This window comes from Polypterus senegalus, chromosome 8, assembly GCF_016835505.1.
Source record: "Polypterus senegalus isolate Bchr_013 chromosome 8, ASM1683550v1, whole genome shotgun sequence".
Classification (NCBI taxonomy): Eukaryota; Metazoa; Chordata; class Cladistia; order Polypteriformes; family Polypteridae; genus Polypterus; species Polypterus senegalus.
The window spans coordinates 4,494,311-4,521,467 of record NC_053161.1 but is presented as its reverse complement, the minus strand read 5'-3'; the positions used below and the strand labels follow the sequence as shown (position 1 = coordinate 4,521,467).

Sequence of the window (27,157 nt, the reverse complement as noted above, 5' to 3'; positions counted from 1 at the left end):
GGCTGTGGCAATTTTTGGGGTGTTAAGAAGGGTGGCTGAATAAAGCTAGGGTGTATACACTAAATTATACACTAAAGCAGTTTCAGCGGCCATGGACAACTGGTTGGTGCTTCATTGTGTGTCTGCTGTTATAGCATACATTGGAATCTTAATCCACAGCAAAGGTACAATAATTTTGAATTATGTTAAGGTACCTGGGTGGGGGAGAATTCCTTCTAGTAACAATGTTTTAAAGTGGATTAATGAATTTCAAAGTACCACTAACAACTGTAAGATCACCAAAAAATATTCAGAAGTTGATATAATCTGTAGACATTCAGCACAGTTCAACACAGTCGGTAGCATGAAGCAGATCAAACTGGACTGTTCAGCAAAATATTCATCAAGATATATCCTGTCACCATATAAAATACAAATAGTGTGTGCATTTTGAAGGAAAATCTGTTAAATGAAAAGCAGGGTATGCTGAAACATTTCTGGACTCATTTAGCAAACTGTACTGTTAGCTGAGGAGCTCATTTGAAACACATTCATTAAAAAAAAAATGTTATTTAAGAAGAGGTAAAATAAACTGCATTGACTAATTATTTTTTGACTACTTTATTTCTTTTTGGTGCCATGAACCAAGTGACTAAGTGATCATTCACACTATCCATTCAAGAATTACCACACCCACCACCCAAAAAGTGATCTCCCTCAGCTTTATTAATGCCTAACCTAACCATTTACACTAGCAATGATATCCATCAGAAATCTGTTCCCTTTTTTGAATGATAATTATTGTTTTATTAGAAATATGTTTGGTTTCCACTTTTCTCTTTTAGTAATATTCATATCAGAAATATGCTTGAAAGGAAATAAAAATGTTTACTGTTATTTATTATATGGTCATTGTTATTTGTCTACTTATGGCTCTGCTCTCATTATGATAATAATCCTCTTCTTGGCTCCCAGTATTGTAAAAAAATGTTTTTATTGGGGTCCTCAGATTAAAATTTAAGAACACCTGGTTTATGGGTCAAAGGGCATTAATAATGTTTTTTGTTCTTCTTGTCTTTTTGTCATAACAAAACCAATCAATCACTTGGACTCTCTATAGATCTTATTAACTTAAATGCAACAGAGGATCACGACCACTTAAATAACTCACAATGTGCACCTCTATTGACTCACCTGTACAACAGAGATGGAAGGAATCTTATGGAATAGTAGAGGGGCTAGCAACCCATAGCACTGAACAACTGATTGAAGGCAGCAATTCCTGTCATTCAGCCATAGCCCAAGATCCAGAGCTACTAGCATTTTCTCACATTCTGCAAAACGGGCGACCTGTAAAGTAACACAGTGAGTGAAAATAGGAGACAATCTACCAGTGTTACTTACATAGGTATTAAGAAGTTGGCACTTCATGATCATACACTGCAGCTTACATTTCAGCCACACACATTACTTTCCCTACCAAGTGATCCAGTTAGAATTCACTAAATTATCAGAAGTTAATCTCTATTGCTCTTTTATTCTAACTATCCTAACAATAATACCCAAAAAAGGCACATCAAGGGGTATACAAAGGGCTGCTGACTCCAACTGCCACTGATATCGTAAGGTTTCAGCTACCTCCTAAATTATATGTGAACATCTTTATAGGGTGTGGGAGGTAGGAAGATGATGAGGATTCCCAGGGTCATGTCCATCAATTCATCTTCCTAACCCACTTATCCAGAGCAATCCTCAGGTCAGCTGAGACCCATCCCATAATCAATGGGTAGAAGGCATGAACACAACTTGGACAGGGCACTAGTCCATCACAGGATGAATGCACATGCAAACACACATTTGCCAAACTTGCATATCTTTGGACTTTTGGTGGAAACCAGAACACTTAGAGCAGAACGTGCAAGCGCCACTCAGAGAGGATTGAGGATGTAAACCCTGGTCTTCTTAATGCAAGGCAGTAGCACTATCACTGCACCACTGTGCTGCCCTCAGGCTCAGGTCATAAAAGCTAATAATGAGAACAGCAATAATAATAATTCTCTACACTTTTACTCTGCTTACCCTACTGAGAGACACAGTAGCAAGTAATAATAATAATAATAATAATCAGAAAATTAGAAAAGAAAAGAGAAACAAGAGTTAACATTTGTATTTTACAAATATTGACAACTTTATCCAAGGTGGTAAGAAGTTCAGGAAACACAGGAACTATTTTGAGATACTGTATATTTTACAGATGGAGCACAGTTTAAGTGACTTTTGATTTACTACATAACCTTGAGCAAGTAATTTAACTTGATAGTCAAATACATGCTTAACTGATATAGAACACCTACAAGTACTGTACCTGTCCCCAGATAAGTGGACCATTGTCAGAGACTGAGTCACAGTAGAGCACTTCCTCATGGACCTTAATGTCACTTCCAATAAATATGGTGTACCAGAAGAGGTAGAGGAGGAGTGGAGATGACTGGGAAAGGACATCTGTAGACAAGCTGTACAAAAACATGCAAAACACAAAACCACCCTTAAACTGGATAAAGTCCTAAAAGAAATGTGTCTTTTCAAAATGGAATTGATTGGAGGTGTTTTTTAATTATCATTTTTCATTTGTTTTGCTGTTATGTAAATTGTGTTATTATTTATGTTTAATAATTATTTAGTATGTATGTATTGTGTTTGTATACTATTCTTATGTTCCTTGTTTTCTGTGCGTGAAACCTCAAGAAGTGTGGCCAAGCTGATGTCATTGCTGCTGAGACCATTCTGGTGAAGGAGAAAACCCCAGCAGAGGTTTATAGAGAGTTGATAGAGTGATCATTATTGTGAGGATTGTATTGGTTTTTCTGCTTTCTAATTATTTTACAGATTAGGACTTGTTTGCTTTGGCTTTCACCAGTTTTGTTTCTTGTTTGAGATTATTTAATAAGTTCTTTAAATTTGATGAACGTTGCTTTGTTTTGTCTATTAAAGTTTACAGCTATCTTTTCTCTTAAAGGCCATTTCTATTTTTTTTTAACATATAGTTTGAACTTTGAATGTCAAAGGCCCATTTTAGGTCTATGCAGGCTGCTTTTTGGAGTTTGAAGAAATTTTTATTCTTACCTTACTTGTGATTATTATCTTTTACGTTATTGCAGTTATGTCAACATGGAGCCATTTTGGAATTTTTCTTTCTGTGTTCTTTGTCATTTTGTGGTGTCTTTGCATGGTCATGGTTTTGTGGTTGCTATGCCTGCTATTTATCACATGACCTGGAGATCATGTGACACACTATGTCATCATTTTGCAGCATTCAGTATTCTGATGATGGCTCTATTTGAAAAAAAATACACTTTGTGACAGATTAGTTAAGGAAGAGATAACCAATCTAGTTTAGGATCTCTGGGTATAATATTTTTTTGTAAAGATTATTCTTCCTGGTTAGTGCTCTGGGTTTGCCTTCTTGATTCACTTTGACGTCTCTGGTTATAGGCCTTCAGCCTGTTGTCTGCACTTGCTTTTGTCTGTTCCCCTACTGTATGGTGCATTCTTTTCCCTGGTACAGTTCATAGAAATACAGAATTTCCAATCTTTTTCAATTTCAGGCATGGTGTATCTGAAGCATTTAATTACACAGTCATTAGTTACCTTGTTCCATCGATTCTTTGGTACAGTATTTTGTTTCTTCAGGGCGGTGGCAGCAGATCTTATTTAATTTTTTGTTCATAGAGCCTGACAAAGACTTGGTATGGAAATTAAAATTATTTACCTTGGCTTTAATCTCTCGATGTAAGTAGATGGCTCCTCACTGATACTAACATTTGGTGTTGGAGAAATTACAAAATAATCCCACAGCACCTGAAAGGCCTTCTTGGCCACTTTGAAATGACCTGTCTGGTGCGCTGCCTGAAAAAAAGAAAAAATTATAAATGAGCAAACCATTAGGCATATTTCAGACACAGTTCCTGCTCCAGCTTGAGTAGTAAAGCTGATTTTTTATGTCTATCTTGTTCATTGTTTATGTTAATGTAGCAAAGTGTAATATGTTATTTACAATTTCGCTTTGTTTTATTTACGAACTTCCCCAAAATTAGTTGATCCCTGTAAATAGTTAGTAGTATACCAATTGTATAATATGTTGTAGTACGGCTGTTAATTAGCGTTACACCTCACAATCTGCATGCACCAAGTTTCTTAGCTCTGTCGCCAGAAGCACAGTGGATGCTGTTGGGGTAGGAGGTGTTTTCAGCTCTCCCCAAGTTTATTTTTTATTTTGTATTAATGATTTGTTTAAAATAACTTGTAATTGATTTCATTTATTATTTAATGGGCATAGGGGAGAAGCCGCTTATGTTTTTGGAAAGGTATGCTACTGTATTTTCTTTTGTATGTTCAGAATATATAGGCATAACGTTAGGATATTTTTTATTGTATAAAGCTATGTAAATTATAAATAGTTCTCTCTGGAAAAATGTGAGTAATTTTTTTGTAAATAGTTTTATATGCAATGTGTTTCTTGTGTAAATAAAAGGCGAGAAGCGCAGTGGACTTTGTTCAGGGTATGGGGGAGAACCTGCTTATTTGACTCCCTGTTCTTTTTTTCCCCTCTTTGTTTTTGGAAAGGAAAATAAAAAATTTGTTTTGAACGGACGTGCCTCTGACTTGACGGTTATTTAAAAGCCGCACAGAAATGCAGATTACAGTCGGTTGCATTAACATTGTTGAGTATATTCTTTCTTTCTTCTTTGTTATTTGCCATGTGTTTTGTGGGTTGTCCCCACCTTTATAGGGCTGAGGGAAGTCCATTGACAGCGATGGGCAGGTGGCCCCACCTCTAGTTTTGGGTGAAATATTACATTAGCGAGTAGAGGTCTCACATCCTAACAAATGCTGACCTATACAACACTGCTGAATGTACTACATGCTATGAAATTTAAAAAAAAAATGGACCAAACCAGAACTTTACCTGTGCCAGATAAGCCCATGCATTGAGCAGTGGGAGAGACTGGGTTATAAGCACAGGCTTTGTTGCTTCTCCAATGCTGCCACCAATTATCCTCCCATCTGCATTGTAGGCAGCCACAGCAAACATGTACATTTCATTGGACTGAAGACCTTCCACTCTCATCCAGCACTTTCCAGAAACTGGAACCTGTATATAATCCCAAAAGGATGCCATTAGGTCCACGAACACAAAATGTCTTTGAAATAGCAGAATCAAAAGGCTTGTTTTCTGAAACTTTTGAAAGAGGAATAAAATGACAGGAGCTACAAATTGTTTCCTTTTGCCCTTAAAGGAGTAGAGCATATTCAGTAATATTATCTTCCTGAAAATTGAATTAGAGGGCATATCTATCTTTGCAAGTGCAGCTGCATGATGTAATTCTCTTGAGAACGTTAAATTACAGGACTGGACATGAGAGAAGTCCAAAGGCTTCAAGAAAACAACTTTATTTTCATCAAAACAGGAACAGTCAGGGTCTTTTTTCGAATGGGAGCTGCCATTTTAATACACACAGGCACAGCAAACAAGCAGTGACGAGGCCAGGACAGTGGCCAGGTTAGACTGTTCCCTGCATCCACCATTGGGTGAATGGTGCATTATGCTTTATGCATTAAGCTGCGAGGCTGCGAACCTGAGGTTGCTTCAGCAATGGACAAGTGATACCTGCTTGTGTTACCAAAGTTTTTGAGGTTGTTAGGGTCTCAACAATAAATACTATATATGTATATACATAGTAAGTGCCAGAGGGGAAGGACAGGCATGCTAGCCAGGATAAAGGAAGAATTTATACCCGGCCAGGAGGCCATAATTATTGAATGAGCAGGCGAACAGACTCACCAGGAGCAGATCATTCCCCCTTATGACAGGTGAAGGGTCCCTCCAAGCTAAACTCAATCAGGACACACACACAGGGTGTAATGGGAGTTGGGAGTCCAAAAATGCAGCTCTGTCAGTGTAACAAGAGAGAGCTACCGGGGGGGAACTGCCCTGCTTCCTATACAATCTGAAATGCTCTGGATGACCTGGACAGGAGACTGGAAGCACCTCCCGGGCCTGATTTGAAAGGAAACCCACTGTCTCACTTGGACTGAGTCAGGGTTGGGAGGCAGTGGGCTACACTCTGGTGGAGGAAGGAGGAATTGTGATTGAGTTGTGTATTTTGACATGTCTTTGGAAGGGTGATCATTGGAGAGGTGCTGCACTTGAATAAATATATTTTATTTAAACCAGGATTTTTTTCAGGTATTACTGTGTCTGTGGTTTTGGGCTCTCTGCTGCCCCCTTGTAGTTATAATACATATTGTATATTGTAATTGAGAACCGGGACTCTTACCTGGCCGGAAAACCTTCTTAAGGGAAGAACTTGAGGAAAGTACAAGGCAGTACCTCCCCTGGGACAACAGAGTGCAGTCCCCCTTCCTTGCTATAGTGCCACAGGATTGGAGCATGGAATGTCAGTCCTGCTGGGGCCCATGGCCACCGCCATAGAGTGCATAGGAAATGGCTGAGCCCTCCTCTGCAGGAATTCTGCCACATCCAGAAGTACACCCGGAAGGAGATTATGGGACACCTGAAGCACTTCCTGGTGCTCTATAAAAGGAGCCGCCCCACTCCATTCAGACAGCCAGAGTCAGGAGGAAGAGGACAAAGCTTGAAGGAGGAGTGGAGGTAGAAGAAAGAGAGAGAGAGAGAGAGAGAGAAAAGGCATAGTGCTGTGTGCTTTATTGTGTTGGATTGTGCTTCATTGTGCTTTGTACTGTGTAGTATGGGTGGTGGGGAGTAAAGGGAAAGCATTTCCCACATCACAATAAGGCTTGTGTGTAGTGCAGGACATGTGCCTGTGTCTGCTTGTGTCAAGTGCTGGGGAACTGGAGCCCTCTGGCAGTGGTGGTCCCTATATATACACAATAGAATATATATATATGAGAGGATGTGGCAGATGTTTGCTGACTGGATGACCAACCACAAGTGATACCTGGTAGGTAACCACTTAATAATCAAATTCTGATTCATAATATAAATATATATATTATTTTTTACATATTCCAGCTTGTGGCCATTTGTTGTATTTTCTTTGTGGTTATCTTTCCGTCTATACCTTTTGTTGCTTCAGGCAAAGCTCTGCTGCCCCACAGCTTAAATCACATTTTTAGCCACAATAATCAGTCCAGCATAGTTGCCAAATGTTTCCATAGCTCTTCCTGGCATTTAAAAGACTATTATATTGTTATAATTGACTCAAAAATAATTCATTTTCTCCTTCTCCATTGAATTTCACCAATGAAGCAAACTCTAGGGGGTTCACTCATCACTACATCAGAGTGTGAATGAAACTAAGAAATTAAACAGATGTATAAAGTAGCTAAGGTTAAAACAAAGAAATCAAGAATTGAGGAAAACTAGCCCAGGGAGTAGTCAGGGGTATTGCAAAAATGTCAAATACTAGTATATGCATGCAAACTGAACCCAATATGTAAGACAAAGATCAAGGTCAAGCATGACAGAAAAAAAGGCAGTAACCATTAATCAAATATAATGAAAAGAAATAAACAGTAGAGTTTTTGGGTTGGGCAAATCAGGCAGTGCATGATGCTGACCTTTTATTTTTTTCTTTTCTTTTTTTTAATTTTATTAATTTTAGTGTAATCATTCCATACAAATCAATCAATTTTTACAAAAAAATAGGAGCTACCCCCACGCTTGAGAGAGAAAGCATGGCCAGCGGGGTAAAACTTAAGGTTTTAAAACATATCTAAATTGATGAGTTTAGTAGGGCAATAGAGATGAATGGAGCAGAAAAAGAAATGCGGAGATAATTGCTTCCCCTGTGCTTTAAGAGCTTATTCTAAAATATTGTTGATTAGATCCTGCCAGGTTTTGAAAAAATTCTGTACATATCCTCTAACTGAATATTTGATTTTTTTCCAATTTCAAATAGTATAAAACATCAGTTTCTCACTGATTTAAAAGAGGAGAGTTAGGATTCTTCCAATTTAGCAAAATAAGTCTGCGTGCCAAAAGTGTAGTAAATGCAATCAGTTTGTTTGTCCTTCTCCACTTTAAACCCATCTGGAAGAACACCAAACACAGCTGTTAATGGGTTAGGAGGGATTGTGACATCAAGGCTGTCTGAAAGGTACTTAAAAATGCTGACCTTTTTAAACCAAATGATAATGACATAATGTACTGCACAGTCCTAGCCGTCCTGCCTAATAATGTAACCATAAGATTCCTTAATCTGTAAAACCCCTAAAACAGTGTCTCAACTATTTTTGAGACTAAGGATAATTTTGAACAAAATTAAAAATCAAACACCAGATCATTATACTTACCTCTTCTCCAGTGCCAGGAAAGCTACAGTCGCTCAGCCTCAGTTTTATATTAACTCCAATCACAGGGCGAGCAAAAATACGATAAAAGGACACCTTTGGAGACAGAAAAGAGATAAGATGGCTTAAACCACTTAATACAAATATTCCAAATAACCCACTCAGCACTTCATTTTTTTGCCTTCAGTATACAGGAAACACAGAACAAAAATATTTAACAAAATGCAAATAATCAGGAAGGCTATGGATAGAATACGGTATAGGCTTCTGCCTGTCTCTCTCTATGGAGTTTCTACATTCTTCCTCTGTTCTTTTTGGTTTTCTCTAGGTCATTCAGTCTTTTCTGAAAGATGCTTGCTGTAAGTTAATTGGAAAAAGTAATAGTGGCAGAGCATGGGTGTAGGTGTGGGTGTGCCCTGTAATAAAATATTGGCTCATTCCTATATGGTTTCTGTCTTTCCCTGTCACTCTTAATGGGATTAAGTAGATTTTAAATCACATGGATAGATGGAGATACAGGGACTGGAATAAAATAAAACAATTTACATAGATAGATATGAAAGGCACTATATTATTATATCAGATAGATAGATACTCTCCAGGTATTTCTAATGTCCTAGTCCCAAGAAAACCGCTTACTGGTTCTGCCGGGCTGAAAGGAGCAGGTTTAAAAATGACAGAGGATCTGCCTCTAGCTACAAGGAGAGGGGCAGGAGGAACTTCACTTTTAGGTTGATTCCCTGAATTTATAGGAACGTTGAGTTGAAATAACTTCTTGTTTTCATTTTCTGCTTTCTGAATTAAATCCTGTGCCTCCTGAAACAAAGCACATAACAAGTGATTTAGAGAAAGAGATATCCCCTCTGAATAAACTGTTGCAGCAAAACACAATACATCTAAAATAATGTGAACAGAGATTTTGGAGATCTCTGAGAAAGGTGAGGTCCTTCATTTCCCAAGGTGTAGGAAAATTACCTCAAACTGAGATTTATATTTATTTACCATTTGTAACCAGACTTTGGAAAACTTACCTGTATTAATTTTTATTAAAAGGTCAAAGGAAATTATATATATACTAGACATTAAGCCTGTTACAATAACGGGCTCCAGAACAGCAGTGCAAAAACATTAGTAGGAACAGTCTATATTAAATGGCAAGGGACCTTGACCTCATTCTGTTTGTTGTCTTAATTTTTTTGTTAAAAATATTTTTGCAAGAAGCCTAAAGTAAAATACTATTAAAAATAAAATAGAAACGTATATGACAGTACAGTAAGTATAATTAATATTGCCTTAGTGTAAAACTTTATAACAATCTGTAATACACAATATGTGAAGAAGATATTTAGGAAAATGTTTTTATTTTTTTACCTCAGGAAATTTTTCAATAAAATTTCATTATAGACAACATTTTTTGTAAACACTCTTGTTCAGGACCATCTACAATGTTGACAACAACATCTGTAAAACTTCTAACTCTTGATAATGCAACATATAACTGACCGTGGCTGAATACTGGTTCTGGCAAGTAAATGCCAACTTTTTCTAAGGTTTGCCCTTGAGCTTTATTAATTGTTATGGCAAAGGCTAATGTAACTAGAAATTGTTGCCTTCTTATGGTAAAGGGTAAATTATTAGAGGATAGAGTCAAATCAATACGGGGAATATTCTGACGCTCATTTTCTTTTTTACAATCGATCTATTTGCTCGTATTTTTCTTTGTCTTTCAGCCTTTCTTTTGTTGATGTTTACTTGCTGAGCTGACTGTTCTTCCAGGAGATGTTGCTTATATACGATTTGAGTGTCTGTGTCTTTTGTCCTACTTGACGTGTCCTTTTTTTTTGGGGTGGCATGTTGTTAGTAAATAGTTAGTTAGTAAACATGCATGGGGCAGTATATGTGGCGTCTCCCCAGCAATATTTTTTTGTGCGCAGCCGCGACTACCCAGTCAGCACTCTCCCCAGCAATGCTGTCCTTTATTTGCTTATCATGCGTGGCCACGGCTACGCCATTCACTGTGTGCTCAGCTTCCAGTGTGTGTGCATCCACGATGCCGGTCGTGCGTGTCGCACCGAGCCTCGCGCATGCGCACTTCACCAAAAGACACACACACACGGACACCTGGACTCACACAGGGGTTTTATTAAAGAGGATATATACACACTCACTTGGTCAATTTAGAATTAGAGGATTGGATGATGTGGAGATAGTGAACCCAGAAAGTGCAAAGGATTATCAAGGAGAAAGTACAGTTATGAACAGGATGAAGAATGGGAAGGCCATTGGTCCAGATGGCATACCTACGGAAGCATGGAGGAGTTTAGGATAGATTGCAAGGGCATTTCTAACCAGATTGAATCATGCAACCTTAGAAACTGAGAGGATGCCTGAGTAGTGGAGAAGAAGTGTACTGGTACTGATTTCTAATAATTAGGGTGATGTGCAGAACTGAGGGTTAAAACTGATCAGCCACAGCATGAAGTTATGGGAAAGAGTAGTGGAAGCTAGGCTGAGAAGGGAAGTGATGATTAGTGAGCAGCAGTATGGTTTCATACCAGGGAAGAGCAGATGCAATGTTTGCTCTGAGGGTGTTGATAAAGAAGTACAGAAAAGGCCAGAAGGAGTTGCATTGCATCTTGGTGGACCTGGAGAAAGCATATGGCAGGGTGCCTAGAGTGGTATTTTATGAGGCAGTTGGGAGTGGAAGAGAAGCATGTAAGAGTGGTACAGCATATGTATGGGGGAAGTGAGACATTAGTAAGGTCTGCAGTAGGAGTGACAAGTGCATTTAAGGTTGAGGTGGAGTTACATCAGGGATCGACTCTGAATAATTGGTTATTTGCAATGGTGATGGACAGGTTGACTGACAAGATTAGACAGGAGTCCCCATGGACTATGATGACATTGTGATGTGTTGCAAGAGTAGGGAGCAGGTTAAGGAGACCTTGGAGAGGTGGAGATATGCTCTAGAGAGGAGAGGAATGAAGGTCAGTAGGACCAACAAAGAATAGATGTGTGTGAATGAGAGGAAGGTCAGTGGAATGGTGAGGATGCAAGGAGTAGAGTTGGCGAAGGTGGATGAGTTTGAATGTTTGACATCAACAGAACAGACTAATGGGGATTGTGGAATGGTGGTGAAGAAGAGAGTGCAGGCAGGGTGGAATGGGCGGAGAAGAGTGTCAGGAGTCGTTTCTAGACAGAAGGGTACCAACAAGAGTGAAAGGGAAGGTCTACAAGATGGTAGTGAGACTAGCTATGTTATATAGGTTGGAGGCAGTGGCACTGAACAGAAAGCAGGAGACACAGCTGGAGGTGGCAGAGTTAAAGATGTTAAGATTTGCACTGGGTGTGACGAGGATGGATAGGATTAGAAATTAGTACATTAGAGGGTCAGCTCAGGTTGGACTGTTGGGAGACAAAGTCAGAGACGCGAGATTGGGAGAAATGATGGGTATATTGGGAGAAAGATGCTAGGGATGGAGCTACCAGGCAACAGGTAAAGAAGGCCTAAGAGGAGGTTTATGGATGTAGTGAGAGAGGACATGCAAGTGGTGGGTGTGACAGAGCAAAATGCAGAGGAGAGAAAGATATGGAATAAGATAACCAGCTGTGGTGACCCCTAATTGGAGCAGCCAAATGAAGAAGAAGAAGAAGAAGATGATGACTTAACCTACCATCTACATTTCTGAGATGTAGGAGGGAAACCTGTGCAGACTTATAATGAAAATGCAGATTCCAGACAGATGGAAGACTGAGTGCTACCCACTGGAGCACCCTGTTACCCAGAACACAGAGCAGTGTAGAAAAATATTAATTACACATGAAAATCAGCCTAGTGTATGATAGAACTCTTAGTTAAAAGATAATCAGACCACCTTAGATGTTCAAGACACATATTACTTGGGAATAAAAGCTTTTCATTTGACACAATTAAAATCTGCATGATTCCTATTTTTCATTATATCTACTTTTTTAATGAGAGGCAATGCCTTTCATTAAACATTTATAAAAGCTATAAATATTACTCAATTTTGAATCATTCACCATTAAATCCTCAATAGGATCTGTGGTCACTTGCTCACCTACCCACGACTGGAGCAGTCTGGTTTTACACCTAAGAGGTCTACCATTGACCGCATCCTGGCACTGAGGGTTCTCATTGAGCACAAATTTGAATATCAGCAGAGTTTCTTTGTAGCCTTTGTTGATTTTTAAAAAGTGTTCGAATCAGTTGATCGAGTTGTCCTGTAGGACTTCCAAAGATTCTGTGGGATCCCCCCAAAGTTGCTGGATATCATGACTGGCCTATACACTGGTACTGTGAGTGCTGTACAGAGTGGAGGCAGAACCTCTGTGTTTTTCCCAGTTGATTCTGGGGTTTATCAGTAGTGCGTTCTTGTTCCTACTCTGTTCAGTGCTTGAATGGAATGGGTGTTGATCTGAGTCATGGAGTCCAGCAGCTGTGCTCAATCTGTTGGTGAAGAAAGATTCTGATCTTGATTTTGCTGACGATACTGTGATCTTCATGGAGAAAAAAGAGGCTCTGATCGGGGCTATCGAGAGACTGAATGAGGAGTTTTGACTTACGAATGCCCTGGATAAAAACCAAGATCCAGTCTTGTAATGACCTCTTGGACACAGCCATGAGAAGTGTGTCTGTTTATGGAGGGAATGTCAACCTCATAGAGAAGTTTATTTACTTCGAGAAGGAAAATTCATATCTCTGGTGACTCTTCCTATGAAGTCAGTAGATGGATTGGGAGAGCATGGGGGTTCATGAGGTTGCTGGAAAGGGATATGTGGTGCCCCAAATTTCTCTGCAATAGGACAAAGGTTCAAGTCTTTAGAGTCCTGACGCTCCCTATTTTGCTATGGACACTATCTAGTGACCTGAAATGAAGACTGGACTCCTTCAGTATTGTCTCTCTTTGGAGAATTCTTGGGTGCCGCTGACTTGAGTTTATGTTGAACAAGCGGTTGCTCATGGAGTCTCAAGTGAGGCACATTACCTGCATTGTGAGGGAGCATCAGTTATGACACTACAGCCACGTGGTGGAAATCCACAAGGGTTATCCGGCTAGCAGGATCTTCATTGTTGAGGATTTGAGTGGCTGGACCAGGCAAAGGGGGTGCCCACGTAACCAGGGGGGTTGCGAACCAGAATTAGGAGCTGTTTTGTCAAGTGGTGGGTGTGGCAATGAACTCTATTAGTGCATGCTCTCCAACCTGACCTGAACATGGAACAATGAAAAGTTTTTTTTACCTTTTCAAATAATAGACATGTGTAGTACTTTTAACCCCATAACACAATTAACTTTCCTTTGTCATGTATCTATCTATATGTGACACTTGTAGAGGACACAATATTATGATAATCAATTAACACTTTTAGACAGAGGCTAACACAGTAAGCAATAATAGATAGCTTTGTGCAAAGATGAGATGTTTATAAAAAAAAAAAACATGCTACATGATAGCTAGTAAGGGCGGCACGGTGGCGCAGTGGTAGCGCTGCTGCCTCGCAGTTAGGAGACCTGGGTTAGCTTCCTGGGTCCTCCCTGCATGGAGTTTGCATGTTCTCCCCGTGTCTGCGTGGGTTTCCTCCGGGCGCTCCGGTTTCCTCCCACAATCCAAAGACATGCAGGTTAGGTGGATTGGCGATTCTAAAATTGGCCTTGGTTTGTTTGTGTCCTGCGGTGGGTTGGCATCCTGCCCAGGATTGGTTCCTGCCTTGTGTTAGCTGGGATTGGCTCCAGCAGACCCCTTGTGTTCTGATTCAGTGGGTTGGAAAATGGATGGATGGATGATAGGTAGTAATGGCATTATATAGTATACTGTGATTTCTGGCACAATTTCATCAAGGGGCTCACAGTCAGTGACTGCTGAAAGGCCCTTTCAGCACCTTTAGACATTCATCCCACGCAAAACTTTCATCACCTATTCATTCAGATTTTTTTTATCCCACTTTGTACTGGTTTGGTTGCCATGGCAACAGAGTGAAAACATTTCACTATCCATGCAACAGTTTCCAGCTCCTCTTGGAAAATTTTCAGCCATTTCCAATTCTGGCCGATAGATTTAATCCCTTCAATACATCCCAGGTATGTCGCTCGGTCTTCTCCTGTGAGTCACATCCAGTGCATTAATAATTGAGGTAAGATGAAATCTTTTATTCTAAATAAGCTTTCAATATGAGTGCTATCAGTTTAAATATAACTTAAATGAATAGCTCAGAATTAGGTGGCATTGTGAAAAGGAGACATACAATGTAGGAAAGCTATACTCTTAAATATAATAGTTCTTGAATGGCACTTTATTGTTCTTTACTGGGTTGTGTGGTTCCTCATAGGACAATTGCTTGACCAAGCACCATTTCATTCCAGGAAGGTTTCTTCCAAACATGTAGAAAAAAAATCTTTAATGTGTGGTAGGTTAGGGTAGGAGAGTGGACACTGACAGATTAAGAAACCCTGGACTTAGCCTGTGACCTTGCATGCACAAAGGGTCCTTTTAAAATCGAGACCCATTGGTATTTCACAAATCTGTTATCATCTAGTCATGGTTATTGACTGTGTGGAGCCTGCTATGGATTTAAATACGTTTTTCTTTCTTTCTGGAACCTTCATGTGGATGGCTCTTTTGGGAACCAAAAATGGGTCACCTATGGCATCGCCCTGAAGAACCACTTTGGCACCTTTATTTTTAAGACTGTAGTTCAAAAATGTTTAGCTCAATTTTGAAAGCATTACATGGACTGACATTTTTCATTCTACTCCAATACTAAAACAATGTTTAAGACTTCTCTTTAATTTAACTGTAATTTAAATGGGTATATGTGCCTTTGTAGTACCCACAACAATATTTGGTTTCTAAGAATTCAAAAGATGTTTCTGAAGTCATGTTTGTGAAGTTCTTTTCAAAAAATAAAAGGACAGGGCTAAATACAATGTCTTAAACTTGAGATCTCGAAACATTGATGTTGTCTGTAAATTGTTCTCTTAACGGGAACATTTATATAGGGTAACTAAAGGAAAATGAATACAACTATACTTTAGAGCATTTGTTAAAACAAGATAGTTTTTAAAATCAGAAAATGTATGATGTACAGTATTTACAGTTAGGCAGAAATCAAAAGAGAAAAAGGCTAAGCAAAAAAGGGTTTATCAAAGGCATTAAAGCTGTTGAGTTTAGGGAAAAATGTGATACTTTCTATAAATTGGAAGTTCTTGAATGACTTTTTAGCCACATAAAGTACCAACAAAACATAGTTTGTTGATTATTAGGGCACATTGGGTAGCACTGCTGCCTCTCATCTGAAGAATCCTGGGTTCAGATTACTGTCTGCGTGAAATATGAACATTATTGGATTCTTATATTCCATCTATCTAGCCTGGGTTTCAGCCTTTTCAGGGATCTCCGAGTTAATATTCAATATAAATCAGGATTGCAGGCTGACTTTGAGAATGGCCACTCACAAGACACTTGGAGGATTTGCTCTAATGCCTAAGAAGATGGTTGTTCTTCTGGTATAATTCAGAGTAAGAGATATACTGCAAAATTTTCTGTGCTATAAATTATGTGGCAGACAGTAGGGATGCCGTGTAATGGAAGGACTAAGGTAGAGAGTGTATGCATCTTGCCTGGATTACTCTATGGTAGCCCCCCAGGGATGCAGCAGTACCCACAGGGTGCACTGTCTTGGGTGCCGCCAAGAGGTGCTGTGGGGATTATGGAGCACTACTTTGTCAGGCTTCCATCTCACCCGGAAGTGCTTCCAGACCACGCTAATGGGTCACTGGACCTTAGTGCAGCATAAGAGAGACCCACTGCCTTCATTCTAGGGGTCAGAGTTGGGAGGAAGAGAGACAAAGCTTGCTGGAGGAGGAGTGGAAACGGAAAGAGAGACACAGAGACAGAGATAGAGAAAAAGATGACCGAGTCTTGCAGTGAACTGCTTTGTGCCTAGTTTATTGTTCTAATTTGTACTGTGTGATTATTAGTGGAAAACTATTTGGGAAGAGTTTCACACAAATAAACCTGTATGTTGTGCTGGACTTGTGCCTTGTGTCTGTCTGTATCAGGTTTGGGGAGCTTGAGATCCCCTAGCAGGGCACAATTAGTTAATATGCACTACTTTACAGTATGTTTGGTAGACATGAGTAGATTTGTGTTGATTAGTTCCAGAAAAATCTGTTTTTGATTTATTTCTGCACAGGAGAAAAAGGCCGTAACCATTAATCAAATATAAGGAACAAAGATGGAGAAACCTGTTCTTAGCACAATGTGTTCGAGAATGAAGGGTAAACCATCAGAGAAAAGCCATACAGTCAATCACATATTTTCTGGAGCATTTTTTTTTTTTGTGAAAACAAGAATAGATCTGGTTAATGGTTACCTACAGACATAACGTAAAACAATTGGCACGTATTACAGGTCAAATAAGCTTACCTCAATAAGTTCACTTTGAACAGCACTGCCTTTCATTTGCTTTGCTGACAGAGCTGCTTTTTGCATTAAGAACAAGGCCTTGCAAATCTTGTTTTTTTTCAGTTTCTCCAGAAGGTCAGATTCTATAAAAAATAAAAAGGTTTAGTTGGATAGGTATTAAAAATAACAGACAGAATTAGAGGAGGCAAAGATTTTTCTTTTGGGACTGGAACACAACTTAAATCCTAAGAGAATTTGCTATTTTCAACCAAAGTACTTCGATGTTTCCCTTCTCTATTTTAAATTTCTAGATACAAAGGTTCTATCTAAATTTAATGATAAACCTCATTCAGTATAAGCATGTTGACGTGTGAGCCATGTTTCAGTTACTTTTAATACAGTATATTCTACTTTCAACGTGGTAACAGCCTCTAAACCAAGGGTCTCCAACACTTCGCTCGTGAGCTACCAGTAGCTCGCAACCCCTTTCCAAGTAGTTTGCCAAAGGGTTAATGAATCCTACATAAATTTGAAAACTGGCGATCTTTCCAAAAATCATATCACGATCCATTTAACACAAAATCACGATCCACAATCTGAATTGCAATCTATCTTTTCAATGTGGCATACACTTAAGAGAATATCCGGACTCAAACTCATCAAGACCTAAGTAACACTTTATTTTAAATATCAAACAAAGTTGAATTCAATTGTTCTCTCATTCGCTAGCTAAGTGGAGTTAAGGAATACGCCCTGAAGCTGGCGAGTGAGTGAGGAAGGCCCCTCCCCTCAGCCCGCTGCCTTTTTCTCAGATTCGCGCAAATTGGTACCTCAAGCAAACTATGATACATAGCGAAATGAGAGAAGTCGCAAAATCAACCGGAATGTTCAAACAAATTATAGCAAAAAACCTGATCTAAATCAGTTAAGTAGTTCTCTCGTGAAAAGCAGACAGACATAAAGACAGAGAGACATTGGATTTTATAAATTATATATTAGCAAACCTTCAAAATAATGTGTAGTTAAAGTCTCAACAGCATTCTCAGCATTTCTGGAGCTTAGTAAAGCCAGATAACTATAAGAATCTTCACCAAGAAGCTCTGAAAATGTCTGCTTTGTTTGGGTCTACATACCTCTGTGAGTCTGCCTTTTCTGACATGAATGTCATGAAATCAAAGTTCAGAACAAGACTGACAGATGAACATTTAAATGACTCCATAAGAGTGAACCTAAGTGGCTACACTCCACCGTACACCTCTCTTGTTGACTCCATGCAGTGCCAGTCATCTGACTAACTGAAAACACATCACACATGCAACTGGACATGTGAATACTCTTGTGAAGTGAAATAGTGACATGTAAAAAAAATGACAAATGAATATCTGTGTATTTGTAATTGCATTGTTTTGTTTTGAGAGCATTCATGTTTTAATTCATTGGTGTGAGATACACTAGAAAATGCATACAGACATACAAAATGCACTTGCAGGTGAACTAAATGCTTTTTTGTGAAGTTTTAATGCAACATGTGAGTTGTGGACACCAACATGTTGTAAATGTTCAGGTAAAACAACCTTATTCAGTTTGTTTGGGTTGAAATAAGCTTTGAGAATAAACGTTAGCAAACATGAGTAGCGTACCCGTAATGTGATGGTGAGTTTTGTCGAAGTCTACAGCTGATTATTACCCTCTGCCCCTGGATGTCAACCTCAACCTATGCTGTCGACAAAAGTCGGCATCAGCCCTAAAAGAGTTAAAATGAAAAGGCTCATCTTTTTTAATCTTTCCTCATTACTCATCCCCTGTATCCCTGAAATCAGCTTAAGCGCTCTACTCTGGACTTTTTCTAGTGCTGCTCTGTCCTTTTTGTAGCCTGGAGACCAAAACTGTAATCAGTTCTCCAGATTAGGCCCAACAGTGAGTTATAAAGTTTGAGCAAAACATCCTTAGACTTGTACTGCACACATCATCTCTCTCTCTCTCTATATATATATATATATATACTGTATATATATATATATATATATGGTTCACTGACAAAAGCGCGATAGACAAATGAGTGCCCACAAACCCGCTAACTGGTTTTTGACAAATGCGTGCCGACAAAATCACCACGACAAAATCGCGAGAGAGGCCAAGAAAGTGGGACGCCCTTGCTGCAATTCTTCCTACATATGCAGGGCGTGATCTTAAGGACTAGCTGCGTGCCGTGCTGATGGCATGCCACGTCTCATAATATTGACTTCTAAAATAAACATTATTATATATGCTTTAAACTAGTTATTCATATTTAATGAAACTTTTGCAATTTTGTCGGCGCGATTTTGACGCCGCGTTTTAATCAGCGCTATTTTGTCGGCGCGGATATGTCTATCGCGCAAATGTTGGGTCGCTATATATATATATATATATATATATATGTATATATATATATATAAAATCCAATGTCTGTCTGTCTGTTTTTCATGAGAGAACTACTTAAAAGATTTAGATTGGGTTTTTTCTATAAATTGCTTGAACATTCCTGTTGATTTTGTGACTTCTGTCATCGAGCTTAGTATCATAATTCGCTTACATGAGTGATTTATTCGCACCGATCCGAGACAGAGGCTGTGGGCCAAGGGGAGGGGGAAGCGTGACGTCAGGAGTGGTGAGGAGGGTGGAGTCCTTCTGCTCTACCTCTAGCCACGTTTTGTACCTTGCCTGCACTTAGCTAGTGATACCTGTTTGTTTATTGATTTTTAAAGTCTGTCCCGTTTCACTACGTAGGCGGATGCCATGGGAGACAGCTAACACTATATAATCTAAAATTCTGTTAGTCTTCTTAATGGCTTTTGAACACTGTCTGGCAGCTTACAGTGTCAAGTCCACTATGACTCCTAAATCCTTCTTCTAAGGTATACTTTCACCTTTCAGATGTTCCTTTGTGTATTCAAAGCAAACAATTTTACTTTCTACACTCAACAATTTACATTGAGTTATAATAAATTTCATCTGGCACAAATCTGCCCAAGCCTGTCCCTTTGAAATGACTCAACGGATTTCCAATTCTCCTAGCTTGGTATCATCTGCAAACTTAACCAGCCTGTTACTTATATCCCTATCTAAATCATTTATATATACTGCTTGAAAAATTTAAGACAACACTTAATTGTTACAGTCTAACACCAAGTCAATTAAGGTTCAAGGCTATCAATCTGTCCAAGCAGGAAGCATAAGTGATTGTGAATCAACTTCACCTGCTTTGACGCAAATGAAAGTGACAACAGGTACACTGGAGAGGCAACAGCAAGACATCCCTGAAAAAATAAATGGTTTTTCAGGTGGTGACCACAGACAATTGCTCTCTCCTTGTCCTTCCTGACTGGTTCTTCTCTAGTTTTGCATTTTGCTTGCAACCTTGTCACTACTGGTAGCATGAGGTGGTACATGTAGCAGATTCAGGTTGCACAGGTAGTCCAAGTCTTGCAGGATGGCACATATCACATATCACTAAAAGGTTTGCTGTTTCTCCCAGTACAGTCTCAAGAGCAAGGAGGAGATACCAGGAGATGGGCCATTACACAAGGAGAGTTAGACAGGGCTGTAGAAAGGCATCGACTCAACTGCTTCTTTGTGTGAGGAGGAGCAGGAGGAGCACTACCAGAGCACAGTTTGATGTTAGTCTATTTAATCAAAGCAGCACTTCTCTCTCTTCAATTTTCAAATCACTCATTTGCCTCCTTATTAGTCCCTTTTACTGCTGGGAGGTTATCTACTTTCTCAGATATGAATACCTCAGAAAAATATGTTTTAATAACATTGTTACAGAAACAACAATAAACATACAAACAAACAAAGAAATAACTGCGTTAATTAATTTTTAATACATTCCAGTATTTAACTCAAGATAGTGATGCATTGTACTACAAGAAAGTGAGGTACACTATATTCCATAGATTACTGCAGTCTAGTCACTTCAGTTGCTGAAAAACTGCAAAAGATTAGAATATTCATAGCATGTTGTAGATTTGAAAAAACATACTTATTACAAAATTTGATTTGTTTTTTATTTGCAGCAAGTCATTGTTTACAATCTAAAAATATAGTGTAAACCAACTATGTTTCCTACCTGTAAGTATACTGTTAGATTTTTGGGACTCTGTCCAGGCAGAGAATTTCGGCACATGTTCGTTCTTACATTCCACCACTGGCCCTTCTACACAAGAATCAAGCAGGACACAGAGGGTTAAATTTAAAAAGTTTACAATATACCTAACAGAAAACACACTCATAAACACAGGTGTATAGTGGATCCAAAATAATCTGGGAAGAATGGCAAAAAAAAAAGTAGAGGAGGCCATTTTAATTGTGAGAGACAGCTTAAATGCTTACTTGTCCCAAGAATGTTGAAATATCCTTTCTCACCAGTACAATACCACATCTTTACATTTATTTTGTTTTCTCATGAGGACTCTCTGTACCTTTCTCTCATTCATTGTTTGCATTTAGAGTCTCACATAGTAAGCACTAGCAAGAGGAGCACTTTTCATAACACTGACACTGAAGAAATCAATTTGCGATCTGTACTGTGTCCCCATTAAGTCACTATTTAAGTGCTCTAATAAATTAAATCTAATAAATTACAGTATCTAATTTAAAATGATTTCAATGTTTAATTTTTCTGCTTTCTGCCGGTGTGGTTCCCTATTTACCCGACGAGGTAAGAAGGTGGTATCGTGGCAGCAGAGCCGGTGCTAAGATAAAAGCCAAGCGTCTAGCGAGAAAGTGGCGCTACAAACCTTCGGTGCCTTCTGTGATCCTGAAATGTGAACTCACTACGAAATAAGATCGATGAACTGGCTGCACTGGTGAAAAATGTCAGGACCTACAGAGAATGCAGTTTGTTGTGTTTAGTAAAATGTGGCTAACAACTAACATCCCAAATGCTAACATGGAGCTACCCGGGTTTAGCACAGTTAGAGCGGACAGAGACGCAAGTACTTGCGGGAAGCAGAAAGGAGGAAGAGTCGCTCTCTATGTCAAGGTGGTGCAACTCTGGACATGTAAACGTTAAAATCTCCACTTGCTGCAGGGACATCGAACTGTTGGCCGTAAGTTTGCGTCCCTATTACTTGCCCAGAGAGTTTGGACACGTCATTGTTGTTATTGTTTACATCCCTCCTCGGGTGGACGTGGAGATGGCGAGTGACATCATCCATTCCACTGTTGCTAAACTACAAACACAGCACCCTGAGGCGCTTGTGCTAATCACTGGAGACTTTAACCATGTAACGCTGGACAAAACATTACCTGCCTTCTCCCAGTATGTGGATTGTAACACCCGGGGAAACAGAACTATTGACCTACTGTATGCAAACGTTAAAGACTCATACAGCGCCACTCTGCTGCCTGCACTTGGGAAAGCAGATCATAACCTTGTTCTGCTTCAGCATCACTACAAACCAAGAGTGAGGGAGCTTCCTACAACCACACGCTCATTCAGGAAGTGGTCCCCTGAGGCAGAGCAGGCTCTGAGAGACTGCTTTGGAACTACGGACTGGGATATCCTGCAGGGGTCACATAGTGAGAACATTGAGGAGGTTGTTGACTGCATTACTGATTACATCAACTTCTGTATGGACATTGTAGTTCCGGTAAGAACAGTACGCTGCTATGCTAACAACAAGTCATGGATTACAAATGACATCAAGGGCCTCTTGAACCAGAAGAAAAGGGCTTTTAAAAGTGATGATTAGCATGAGCTCAAGCACGTGCAGAAGGAACTCCGAGTCCAGCTCAGGTCGGCGAAGGAGCAGTAGAGGAGAAAGCTGGAGCAGAAGCTGCAGAATAACAGCATGAAGGAAGTGTGGGATGGGATGAAGAACATCACTGGTTGCAGCTAGAAGCGGGGTGCCACCATCGAGAGAGACGTAGAGAGAGAAAACCAGATGAACAACTTCTTCAACAGGTTTGACCACCCTAACCCACTCTTTCTTTGGAGTACTGCACCCTCCACCCATCCTTCTGCTGATACCAGCATAGAAAAGAGTTTCCCCCAACCCACAATTACAGCAGCACAGGTAAGCAGAGCGCTGAGGAGACTTTGTGCCAGCAAAGCAGTGGGTCCACATGGATTATCACCATGACTGCTGAAGGCCTGTGTGTTGGAGCTGGGGAGTCCTCTACAGTGCATCTTCAACCTGAGCCTGGAACAGGGGAGAGTCCCGAGGCTTTGGAAAACATCTTGCATCACCCCAGTCCCAAAGGTATCACCTCCTAGTGAGCTGAACGACTTCTAGCCTGTTGCTCTGATGTCACATGTGATGAAGACCATGGAGCGGCTGCTGCTTCACCACCTGAGGCCACAGGTCTGCCACGCCCTTGACCCTCTGCAGTTCACATACCAGGAGAAGGTGGGGGCGAAGGATGCCATCATCTATATGCTATACCGATCCCTCTCCCATTTGGACAGAGGCAATGGTGTTGTGAGAATTATGTTCCTGGACTTCTCTAGTGCCTTCAACACCATCCAACCTCTGCTCCTTAGGGACAAGCTGACAGAGATGGGAGTAGATTCATACCTGGTAGCATTGATCGTGGACTATCTTACAGACAGACCTCAGCATGTGCATCTCGGAAACTGCTGTTACTGTCCTGCTTCACTGGCAGACTGAGGAGATTGTTCCTCCCCCACATTATGCAACTCTTAAATTCCACCCCCGGGGGAATAAACGTTAACATTATACAAAGTTATTGTCTCTTTTACCTGCATTTTTATCACTCTTTAATTTAATATTGTTCTTTATCAGTATGCTGCTGCTGGAGTATGTGAATTTTCCCTTTGGATTAATAAAGATCTTTCTTTCTTTCTTTCTTTCTTTCTTTCTTTCTTTCTTTCTTTCTTTCTTTCTTTCTTTCTTTCTTTCTTTCTTTCTTTCTTTCTTTCTTTCTTTCTTTCTTTCTTTCTTTCTTTCTTTCTTTCATAGTGCAACACTTTTAAGCCTGCCAGGCTGTATTGCCAATATTAAAAACACCAACATTGGCCCACAACCACAACATATGCATAGAGTGTCCACTTTGGCACACCTACATAACTGGAAGCTGGTGCTCACAGAAAATATAGCAGGGGCTCATAAAGCTGTCAAAAATATGGCACAGGACTTGCTACCTATATCCTTTCCGATGTACCCCACTGTTATTACAAATCAGCTGGTGGCGGACCTCTTATTCACATAACTTGTTCCATCTCATCATACAGATGCTTAATTGGATAGACATTAAGTGGGTGAAGAAGCCACTGCATTAACATTGCATTTGCTGTCATGTTCTTGAAACCACTATGAAAGTTACCTAGGCGTGTGGCATTGTCACTGAACCAGCCTACTAGAAGAAAAGTAAACTGCTTCCATGAAAGGACAAGCCTCACTGACAATGACGTTGATACATACTGTGGCATTTAAAAGTGAGTACGGTTAAGAGATCAAATGAAAATACACAGCATAACGGTGTGCAGGAAGTATCCTTGGGATTGTTTCTAGCTGATGCCTCTTCATTATTATGAATCAGAATGAGATTTGTTAGAGCAATGTTTACAACAAAACCTCCTCCTTATTTCAGTAACAGAGTGGAACTCAATACGTACTTCAGCTTCCATACCCAAATTGTTAGAAGGTATGAAGACCTAAGCTTTCTGATATTTGTCATCAGCTTTTAGTTGACTGACTGTAGCCCCAGGGTTGTTCTGCACAACTTGTATCAGCCTACATCAGCCTCTTTTCATCAATCATCTGTTCCTCATTATAGGATTGCCCTTGGCTGAATCTATTTTGGTGGTGCCTCGCCCTTAATACACTCATAATAGTATTGCATGTGATAACTACAGAAGGGCTACAGTTATTGATATGCCCACACATTTCAGCACATCTGTCACTTTCTAGCATGCCATGTTCAACGCAGCTTAAATCCTTATTGTTCCTCATTTTTCCTATGATCAGTGAATGCATTATCCCTCTGTACCTGCCTAGCTGCTTTAATCACAATGTCTACTGATATGTTGCTCTCACTGATTTAACATCCAGTTAAGTGGCCTCTCAGTGTAAGAACCTATTCTAGTACAATCATGACCCTTTAAGAACAGATCCGTTCAATGGTTCTGTCTGACAAAAGAAAACAAATAAGCAGGTAAGAGTTATTATTAAGCTCTTAGCTGATTCTGTTTTTGCATAATCATGTCATTTACACATAACCTAGAACAACATGAAATTACAATATCTAACAGGAGACCCTCTGGCATCAAAATTACACTAACCTCCTGTCAGAAGGAGCAACTTGACAGCCACCCGGTACTGGACATAGAGCAGTTCTAGGTGCAAGTCCATGATGAGGTTTTGGAAGGATGTTGGAACACAGGTAGATTTCTCCTCTTCAGTCTGACAAAGGATCTGCTTGAAAAAAATGCAAAACATAAGCCAATCACTTTTTTTCATTTCCTTGGTATGAAGAGGTTGCACACAGAATGTAGCACTTTAGTACGACCAGATCTTTTCCCTTTCTAAAAAAGTACCCTTTCTGATTTGCATTCACCTTATTTCATTTTCATGCTGTGCTTTCTCCATAGTTGCCCAAGTTTAAAGAAAGCAAACTTCCTCCTTATCCTTGTTAGTATAAATTCATGCAGTCCAACTGACGTTGTCCCCATAACCTAGAGGCTTCTTTAATAAAATGTATTCTGTTTCTTTCTGTCTTCCAAACTTTCAACTAATAGTTTTCCCAATCTTCGGAAACTTTACTGACCTTGACTCTCAAGATATTCTTGCTTTTGCTCATTTCCACCATTCTCTTTGATGGAATCAATTCTCTATCTTTCAATTTTTAAAATTGATTTTTTCTCGTTTTAATAAACCACTTCTGGGCTTCACCAAATGCTCCCATCATCCATTTTTATAAGTGTCCATGCCGTCTTTTCATTTTAGTATAACAATGTTCATCACATTCTTTCATTTTCCTCATTCTAGTTTTCATTTAGAACATATTGTTCTTCTCCACTGCACACTTTAAACTGTAGTATGTGACCTTTTTATGTGCACATCTTCTGATTTTCACTTTATGTGTCTATTATCGTACCTTCTTTATTCAGTTTTATTCGATATCCTACTAACCTTCATTCGGAAGGTGTCAGCAATTGCAGTGGCATTGGGCAAAGTTGCTGTCTCTCGGAATTTCACAATGTTGTCCACAGCCCGCTCCAGAATTTCATATGCAGCTGAAAGCTTCTCTGTTAGAGGTTTCTAACATTAAGAAACAGAACATAGAACAAGGAAATTAACATATCATAAAATTTATATTGTAGAAATTGTGTCTGTAAGGAGAAATGGCTGAGTAAAGACTTTGGGGTTCCATTAATGCACTCTGTCAAGCAATACATCATAATCCATTTTTGAGAAGATAGACTCATTTTTTAAAAGTGGGAAGTGTAGAGCCATTTTAAATTAGGTTGAAACAGGAGAAAGTAGGGTGAAATGACACCTTTTATTGGCTAACTAAATAGATTACAAATGCAAGCTTTCGAGGCAGCTAAGGCCCCTTCATCAGGGAAGGTGTAACAAAGAAACTGAAAAATACTCTCGCTTATATTGGAACAGCAAAGTGATTTGTTTCTTTCATCTTAAAAACCTTTTTGTTCAAATGTTAGCAAAATGAATACACCTGAGATGAATTAACCCTGAAAGAAGAGAACGATGAACTACTTAAATGTAGAGATAGGATAACCATCACTATAGAAAGTCCTGTAAGGTTTTTTTGAAGGGCATTGTCTATAAGATAGGCCACTGATGTGGTCAGCTGGTCAGTGAGTCACATACCTGGTCATAAAACTCTTGTCTCTATTCAGACCATTTTGTAGAGTGTTGAATTTAAGCATAAGTTTGTATTCCCATTCTCTCCGCTCCTGTTGGGTCTTGAAATTACCCATAAGCACAGTGACCCTAAGATCCTTTATGCTGTGGCCATTACTGTTAAAGTGTGCTGCCACAGGAAGATCAATACTGTTCTGATTAATATGAAATCTATGTGAGTTCATTCACTGGCATAGTGTCTGACCAGTTTCCCCTACATAGTTGGGGCACCTTATGCACATGATTAGGTAGACCACATTAGCAGATTTGCATGTGAACAGACCCTTTATTTTATGCTCCTGCTGGCAATGTGGTGTAACTACCTGATCTGTCATGTAGATATGTGCACAGGTGCCACACCTGTTCTGTAGGCAGGGAGATGTGCCACTTGCTGCCGAGCCACACATAGAGTTTCGGACAATCAGTTGTTTGAGGTTTGGTGGTTGTCTGTATGCAAGGAGGGGAGGTTCTGGGAATATATCCTTCAGTTTATGTCTTTCTGTACCATGGATTGAAGCTCTTTCATAATTTTGCAAAGTGTT

The 27,157-nt window shown here is 39.5% G+C and overlaps 1 protein-coding gene across 1 annotated transcript in view; it reads right to left on the bottom strand.

Moving 5' to 3' along the window:
* cfap54 (cilia and flagella associated protein 54) overlaps window positions 1-27,157 on the bottom strand; it is a 199,772-nt gene that overhangs the window by 133,987 nt on the left and 38,628 nt on the right. The window contains exons 17-26 of the mRNA XM_039760566.1: window positions 25,881-26,009; window positions 25,031-25,163; window positions 20,852-20,938; window positions 16,762-16,883; window positions 8,953-9,129; window positions 8,317-8,409; window positions 4,946-5,131; window positions 3,749-3,885; window positions 2,345-2,492; window positions 1,174-1,329 (exon numbers count right to left, since the gene is read on the bottom strand). Coding sequence (XP_039616500.1) covers window positions 1,174-1,329; window positions 2,345-2,492; window positions 3,749-3,885; window positions 4,946-5,131; window positions 8,317-8,409; window positions 8,953-9,129; window positions 16,762-16,883; window positions 20,852-20,938; window positions 25,031-25,163; window positions 25,881-26,009 — 1,368 coding nt within the window. The remainder of the gene's footprint in view (window positions 1-1,173; window positions 1,330-2,344; window positions 2,493-3,748; window positions 3,886-4,945; window positions 5,132-8,316; window positions 8,410-8,952; window positions 9,130-16,761; window positions 16,884-20,851; window positions 20,939-25,030; window positions 25,164-25,880; window positions 26,010-27,157) is intronic.